At 45.4% G+C, this 7,990-nt stretch overlaps 1 protein-coding gene across 1 annotated transcript; it reads left to right on the forward strand.

The window, feature by feature from the left end:
- Positions 1-412: 412 nt before the first annotated feature.
- KIF20A (kinesin family member 20A) lies at positions 413-7,852 on the forward strand. Its single transcript, XM_060143680.1, has 18 exons — positions 413-594; positions 1,766-1,855; positions 1,958-2,077; positions 2,658-2,796; positions 2,900-3,087; positions 3,174-3,303; positions 3,485-3,679; positions 3,792-3,903; positions 4,013-4,081; positions 4,301-4,444; positions 4,586-4,751; positions 4,862-5,026; positions 5,156-5,295; positions 5,438-5,540; positions 5,858-6,056; positions 6,301-6,392; positions 6,617-6,754; positions 7,383-7,852. The coding sequence occupies exons 1-18, from the start codon at positions 430-432 to the stop codon at positions 7,698-7,700; spliced, it is 2,673 nt and encodes an 890-aa protein (XP_059999663.1). The 5' UTR covers positions 413-429; the 3' UTR covers positions 7,701-7,852.
- The last annotated feature ends 138 nt before the right edge of the window (positions 7,853-7,990 follow it).

Consider the following 7,990-nt stretch of genomic DNA (forward strand, 5'->3'; position numbering starts at 1 on the left):
GATTCGGCTTTCAGAAAGCGGAACTGCCGCCATCCCTTTTTTTCTTAATACCACTGTCCTCACTGTGGGCCTGGGGGGCGAGGTTGGAGCAGGAGCCTAGGGCTACTGACACCGCCTCCACGACACCGTTGAGCGAGGCACCCTACTTGGAGCGTGGCCTTATGCTTTCGGAGCCGGATATCTGTTCATTCCTGTTCGCAGTCCGAAATGCTGCCTCAGATTGGATTAAATGATTAACTCTTTCTCTCATTCCCTTCCCCTTTGCTGGTAGTTTAAGGGAAAAGGGAGTAAGAATTCAGGCAGCGAGACTAGATTGTCCTGGGGCCAGGGAATTGTTTCTTACCCAGAATTTGCCGCCCCTTTTATCCCTTAAGGTTCTCCTCTCTACCCACTCTCGTCTCTTTTTAGACCTAAACTGCCCCTGCTGAAATGTCGCAAGGGATCCTTTCTCCACCAGCCGGCTTGCTGTCGGATGAGGAGGTCGTAGTCTCCCCCATGTTTGAGTCCACAGCTGCAGATTTGGGATCTGTGGTACGCAAGGACCTGCTGTCAGACTGCTCTGTCATCTCCACCTCCCTGGAAGACAAGCAGCAGGTAAAGGAGTTGAAGAGTGGCTTGGGGACAGAAAGTGATATCCTTAGCCTACTAGTTGTCCATACAGAGTAGCATGAGGTAAAAAATCCAGCAATCCTAGGGTTTGAGGGATCAACTCAAAATTAAGAGCATGACAAGTAAAAAATGTACAGTTGTGTGTCCATAAGAAAACTATTAATTGCATTGCATTAACGAAACATTCTCAAATGCATACTCTCAGTTAATCCTATGAGGGAAGGCAATTGTTGTGTCTCCTTCGCCATGAGTCCCAGACATTTTAAATAATTTGCACAAGGTCATATTGCCATTAAGTAGGTGGAATGTAAATTCAGGTTTTAATATCAACCACAGCTTCCATTTAAGGAGCTTTTCTTTCTGCTGAGCTGAGGTTTCTCAGCTGCAGCATTATTGATATTTGGGGCCAGATAATTCTTTGCTATACAGGGCCGTCCTGTGCGTTGTAAGACGTTAAGCAGCATTCCTGGCCTCTACCCACTAGATGTCAGTAGCTACTTACCATTTGTGACAACCGGGAAACCTGTCCTGACATTACTAAATGTCCCTTGAAAGGGAAATGGCCATGGTTGAGAACAACTCTACTCAGAAGTCTCCCCTTTTGTAGAAGTTTCATGAGAGCAGGAGCCTTGTTAATGTTCTTCACTGTGGACTACCAGAGCTCTTAGAATTTCTGGGCCAGAGTAGACAGATCTCTAAATATCTGTTGAATGAACGTGGTGGGTGCTATTATTAACCCCACTCTACAGATGAGGAAACTGAGGTGAAAAGAATTTAAAGAACTTGTTCAAGATCTCATAGTTACTAAATGATGAAATTGGGACTCAAATTCAGGTATGTCTGCCTTCAGGGTGCTTAACTACTGTCTTTTGCTATATCACACGCTGATTTTCATACCAGTTAACTAGTTCTGACTCAGATACTCTGTGGTAAGCCAAGTTTTCAGGATAGTGAAGAGACAAGGAAGGGTGATTAAGTACTGAAAAACTCCATGTGGGTTGGAATGATTATGGAACCCAAGTAATAGCACAGAGTCATATGAGGTGGAATAGAGGTAGTGTTAGCATGATTCCCAGGAAATATGCTATATTTGCCCATCTGCTCAGAAGTAACTGTTGAGATTAATCTGTGATATTGGCCTGGAATTCTGCCACAGGTTCCATCTGAAGATAGTACAGAGAAGGTGAAAGTATACCTGAGGGTCAGGCCCTTGTTATCTTCAGAGTTAGAACGACAGGAGGATCAGGTAAGTTTCTGAGGAGGGAGGATTCAAGGTGGAATGATACAGCACAGTAGAGGTTCCCAGGAATGTTTCCTTCTGTGACAACTGTGTTTTCCCCCTTCTCAGGGTTGTGTCCGTATTGAGAATATAGAGACCCTTGCCCTACAGGCACCCAAGGACTCTTTTGCCCAGAAGAGCAATGAGCGAGGAATTGGACAGGCCACCCACAGATTCACCTTTTCCCAGGTATGGAGTTACTGACATGTGAACAAGGGACCAATACCTAGGGGCAACTTTATTCCCTCTTTAGAAGGAAAGCTTTTTACTTGACTGTGACTCCTTATTTATGCAGGTCTACAATCTGGGGGACCCTTGTTATGTGCTAGTCAGTGTGTCGAGTACTGTATGTGCATTAATTCCCAACAACTCTATTGTTATTATTATCATCATTGTCCCTAATTTCCTGGTAAGGATACTGTGGCTCGGTGAGTATAATGTTGCTGAAGCCATGTAGCTAGTCATTGGTAGAGTTAGGACTTGAGTCTAGATCCATCTATCTCCCAAGCCCATGCTTGTGACCATTATGTTGTTCCATTTTGTGTGCAGCATTGGACTTAGTGGATAGCATTCCATAAGTATTTGTTGATTTGGATGAAAAATGGACTGGCAGAGAGTATTTAGGCAGCAGCTGGCAGCAATGCAGGAAGAAGTTGCTTGAGTAGTCTCCAGAGCCAACCACCCAGGAAGGGATGTATCTCTACTGGCTCTGCACAGAGAAAAGTGGGAAACGAAGGATGGGCCTCTGAGAAATTGGGTATGTCTCTAGATCTTTGGGCCAGAAGTGGGCCAGGAATGTTTCTTCAACCTGACTGTGAAGGAGATGGTCAAGGATGTACTTAAAGGACAGAACTGGCTCATCTATACATATGGAGTCACCAACTCAGGGAAAACCCACACAATTCAAGGTGAGTAATAGGCCTCACAGAACTGCTGACTGTCTTTGCCTTTTGATGCTCTGAGTTGGGGAACAGCACTTACTACAGCTGTCCACCTTTCACATGCCTCCAGGTACCATCAAGGATGGTGGGATCCTGCCCCGGTCCCTGGCTCTGATTTTCAATAGTCTCCAAGGCCAACTTCATCCAACACCTGATCTGAAGCCTGTGCTCTCCAACGAGGTAATGTGGCTAGACAGCAAGCAGATCCGGCAGGAGGAATTGAAGAAACTAGCCCTGCTAAATGGAGGCCTCCAAGAGGTAAAGTGTTGATGTTCACAGAGGCAGGGATGGGGGACAAAATCTCCAGAAAGTTTTGTGCTTATGTTATCCCTGGACTCCTCCAGGAGGAGCTGTCCACCTCCTTGAAGAAGAATGTCTACATTGAAAGTCGGATGGGTACCAGCACCAGCTTTGACAGTGGCATTGCTGGGCTCTCCTCCACCAGTCAGTTTACCAGCAGTAGCCAGCTGGATGGTATGTACCATGACTGGGCTCTGTGCCAAGTAACAGTAGGAACTTATTCTCTACTCCCCAAAACTTCCAGGGGTACAGACCAGAGGTTGCAACCTGAGCTTCACCTTCTGAGGCCCCTGCAGGCCAAAGGGGAGATGGACTACTCTTGAGTTGATGCTCTGTACATTGGCTTCTTCCCCAGAAACGAGTCACCAATGGGCACAGCCAGACACTGCCCCAGTAAGTGTCCCTGCAGATGTTCGCTTCTCCATCTGGATCTCCTTCTTTGAGATCTACAATGAACTGCTTTATGACCTGTTAGAACCACATAGCCAGCAGCGCAAGAGGCAGACACTGCGGCTGTGTGAGGATCAGAATGGCAATCCCTACGTGAAAGGTATGGGAAAGCAGGGAGGCTGGCATGAACCCTGGAGGGGACCTTGGGAGAGACTAGGAAAAGAGTTAGGTGCTTCCCTCTTATGTATGCCCTTCTTTCCTTGGCCTCTCAGATCTCAATTGGATTCACGTTCAGGATGCTGAGGAGGCCTGGAAACTCCTGAAAGTGGGTCGTAAAAACCAGAGCTTTGCCAGCACCCACCTGAACCAGAACTCCAGCCGCAGGTTGGTGGGTTATGAGTCAGCCTTTCTTTCAGTGTGTTCCAGGAAACATTAGTCCTCCACCTGGTCATAGAAGATATGCAGTGACTTTTCTCTCTTTCTTAACTTCCAGTCATAGCATCTTCTCAGTCCGGATCCTGCACCTTCAGGGGGAAGGGGATATAATCCCCAAGATTAGCGAGTAAGTTTTTCCATTTAGAAATTTGGGTTCTTGGCCATAAATGGTAATTGGGGGAGGGGACGAGAGTGGTCCTCAGGGGAATTACTTCCGTTAGATTCATGCTCTCCTTCCTTGGGTACAGAGATTCTTCATGGGTCCTCCCCTCCCTAAAACTATACAAAGGGCTAGAAAGCTCATAACATGTGGGATCCTTATGTCAGATCCTGTCCATCATTCAAGGTTATCACTCTGTGATCTGGCTGGTTCTGAGCGCTGCAAAGATCAAAAGAGTGGTGAGCGCCTGAAGGAAGCAGGAAACATTAACACTTCTCTGCACACCTTGGGCCGCTGTATTACTGCCCTTCGCCAAAACCAGCAGAACCGGTAAGCTTTTCACTGCAAGCCAGGATGGCCTGGAGCTCTGCAGTTTGCTAAGAGACTTCCTGATCATCACTGGGGCTAGTGCTAGGATACCCCCAAGGGCTGGAGTTCTGCTCACAGCTCTATTCTCTGATTCCCTGCCAGGTCAAAGCAGAACCTGGTTCCCTTCCGTGACAGCAAGTTGACTCGAGTGTTCCAAGGCTTCTTCACAGGCCGAGGCCGCTCCTGCATGATTGTCAATGTGAATCCCTGTGCATCTACCTATGATGAGACCCTTCATGTGGCCAAGTTCTCAGCCATTACTAGCCAGGTGAGAAGCTATAGGTGTGATGACTGTGCTCACTTTGGGCTGGTACCTGTACTTAAGGAAGCTACTAGGGACTAGTAATGGATTCAGTTAAGATTTTTCCCCCTCACTAGCTTGTGCATGCTCCACCTGTGCAACTGGGATTCCCATCGCTACATTCATTCATCAAGGAACACAGTCTGCGGGCATCTCCCAGCTTAGAGACTGGAGCTAAAACAGACCCATGCCTTGATGATGATATTGAAAATGAAGTTGACATCTCCACATATGGCAAGGAGGTGAGAATGCAAGAAAGCTTTGGTGCAGCAGCTTGATGGCGATACATTTTCCATGCTACCTTCCAGGTGGGCCTGTGCCTTTTTAGGGCATGGGCTTCTAGTGACCTCTGACCTGTGTTTCCCTCCTAGGAGCTTCTACAGGTGGTGGGAGCCATGAAAGCACTGCTTTTGAAAGAACGGCAGGAAAAGTTGAGGCTGGAGATGCAGCTCCGTGATGAAATTTGCAATGAGATGGTGGAGCAGATGCAACAGCGGGAACAGTGGTGCAGGTACCAGCTGAGTAACCCCTCTTGTTCTGTCACTTAGACCTGATGGTGGGAAGCAGAGACTAGGATGGAGTAGTGCCTCAAGATCTGCTCTCCAAGCTCACTCCTCAGAATCTTCACTCACTTCTCTCTTCTCCTCTGACAGTGAACATTTGGACACTCAAAAGGAACTACTAGAGGAAATGTATGAAGAGAAACTAACGATCCTCAAGGAATCACTGACAAGTTTTTACCAAGAAGAACTTCAGGTGAGTTGCCCTAAACCAGTCCCAACTAGCTGCTCAGATTCCCATCGCTACTTGCCTGAGATAAACAGATTATATAAACTCTCATAGGGGTAGGAATATGTAATTCACCTTTCTATAGTCTCCTTAGTGCTTTGTACTTGTCAGTCTATGTTTGATTAATTGATTAAGAGTTTGATTGGCCAGGAAATGGTGTAAGTGCTAACAAACAGGATTTTGAGGCCCATGTATCACGGAAATTTTTGTTCATTGTTCAGTCATCTATTCCTGTAGGGTTCGTCTGACTCTGAATGGAATTGTGCTCTCTGCTTCCTTCTTAGGAGCGGGATGAGAAGATTGAAGAGCTAGAAGCTCTCTTGAAGGAAGCCAGACAGCAGCCAGTGGCCCATCAACAATCAGTGTCAGAACTGTCCCTACGGCGGTCACAAAGGTTGGCGGCTTCTGCCTCCACCCAGCAGCTCCAGGAGATTAAAGCTAAACTGCAACAATGCAAAGCAGAGCTAAACTCCACCACTGAAGGTGAGGAAGGAGACAGGGCAGGAAGCATAAGTTTCAGGGAAGAGCTGTTCTTCAAACTTGGGCCTTCTGGTGCCAGCTCCAACATAATTTCCTTAACTCCAAGCTACATCCCCCTGACCTTTCATCCTAGGATGCACACAGCATCACTTGTTATGTTTGCTGCAAGCTACTGTTAATTCAGTTAAAGAGATAAGTCCAAGGCTAGAAAGCCTACACATGTAAGGTTTTTGTTTCCTTCTCTCAGAGCTGCAGAAATATCAGAAAATGTTAGAACCACCACCCTCAGCCAAGCCCTTCATCGTTGATGTGGACAAGAAGTTAGAGGAGGGCCAGAAGGTAATTACCTTTCTCTGTTACCAAAGCTCTCACCTAAGGCAATTTCCAACACTATATCCCTGGTTCATATGAGGACAAGATGTTTTCTCTGCAGTCCTAGAGAATGGCTACCTCATTCAAATGACTAGCCTTTCTAGTTTTACTTCTCTTCAAATGGTTCTCCGACTCCTCCAGATCACTGGTTGATCTTGGCCACAATTTGGTTCCTACTCCTCCTTTTTCAGAATATAAGGCTGCTGCGGACAGAGCTTCAGAAACTTGGTGAGTCTCTCCAGTCAGCAGAAAGAGCCTGTTGCCACAGCACTGGAGCAGGAAAACTTCGCCAAGCCTTGGCCACATGTGATGACATCTTAATCAAACAGGTTAGGGAAGCCTATATACCACTTTCTCCCATCAGCCCACTTCAGAGTATACGTGAGAAAGAGAAAGGTAAAGATTTTTAGGCTAATCTTATAGTGAGGGGAGTTTCTCTTCCTTGCAAAATAACCATTCACTAAGTACAAGGCATTATGTTAAGTAATTTGTAGGCTTTTTCTGTTATATAACAACCCTAGAGAGGTAGATACTATCATATTTCATCCAAGATGCTTAGATTATAAGAAACAATTGTAAGACAAAACACTAACAATTAAGCTATGACACTGTCATCAGTAAATGCATCCTGATTCCAGATGTATTCAAATGTAAAAAAAAAAAAAAACCATCCTAGGCTAATTTGATACCTAGGAACTGAGGCTCTTGGAGGTTAGGTAAAATCATTCAAGCTCATACCACCTGATGTGTTAGAAAAGGTCCTTCTATTCAGTGCTATTTGTTTGGGTCTTAAAGAAAATACCCTCCTATTCAGTTAAAAGCTCTGACCATAAAGAGTTAATCTTTGTAAAAAGCAGTTTTAGTAACTAGTAGTGGATAGTGTGTATTACCTTGCCCTCCTGTTTCTCTAATAGATTAGACAGAAATGTTTTCTATAACTTTGTTGATCTTCCTTAGGATCAGACCCTGGCTGAGCTGCAGAATAACATGATGCTAGTAAAACTGGACCTTCGGAAGAAGGCAGCATGCATCGCGGAGCAGTATCATACTGTGCTGAAACTCCAAGGCCAGGCTTCTACCAAAAAGCGCCTCGGTGCCAACCAGGAAAACCAGCAACCAAACCAACAGCCCCCAGGGAAGAAACCATTTCTTCGTAACTTACTGCCCCGAACACCCACCTGCCAAAGCTCAACAGACTACAGCCCTTATGCCCGGATCCTGCGCTCACGGTGCTCCCCTTTACTCAAATCTGGGCCTTTTGGCAAAAAATACTAAGGTTGTGAGGAGAGAGCATTGCCCTGAGGTGGGTCAGCTGCTCAGCTTAAGAAATAGGTTTCTTTAAAGCTTTACTATATATATACCTGGAACTCTATCCAGAATGCAATATTCAGACATTAGTTTTTCTCCCTTTTGTAATATAATCACCTATGTATTCTTACACTTTTTTACTTATATGGTTTCTATGCACACAAAAGTTATATTAAAATAAAGATATTGTTCACATTTTAAATTTGAATTCTAAATTTAGCATAATCATTGAAGTAAATTATAAAAGGGGCAGAAAA

This window comes from Lagenorhynchus albirostris, chromosome 3 (assembly GCF_949774975.1).
Source record: "Lagenorhynchus albirostris chromosome 3, mLagAlb1.1, whole genome shotgun sequence".
NCBI classification, from domain to species: domain Eukaryota; kingdom Metazoa; phylum Chordata; class Mammalia; order Artiodactyla; family Delphinidae; genus Lagenorhynchus; species Lagenorhynchus albirostris.

Bases quoted from the DNA above. Each gene is read 5' to 3' on its own strand.
- KIF20A (XM_060143680.1), top strand. From the start codon at position 430: ATGTCGCAAGGGATCCTTTCTCCACCAGCCGGCTTGCTGTCGGATGAG. The intron at 2,078-2,657 runs GTATGGAGTTAC...GTATGTCTCTAG, and splicing joins ACAGATTCACCTTTTCCCAG to ATCTTTGGGCCAGAAGTGGG. The intron at 6,755-7,382 runs GTTAGGGAAGCC...GATCTTCCTTAG, and splicing joins ATGACATCTTAATCAAACAG to GATCAGACCCTGGCTGAGCT.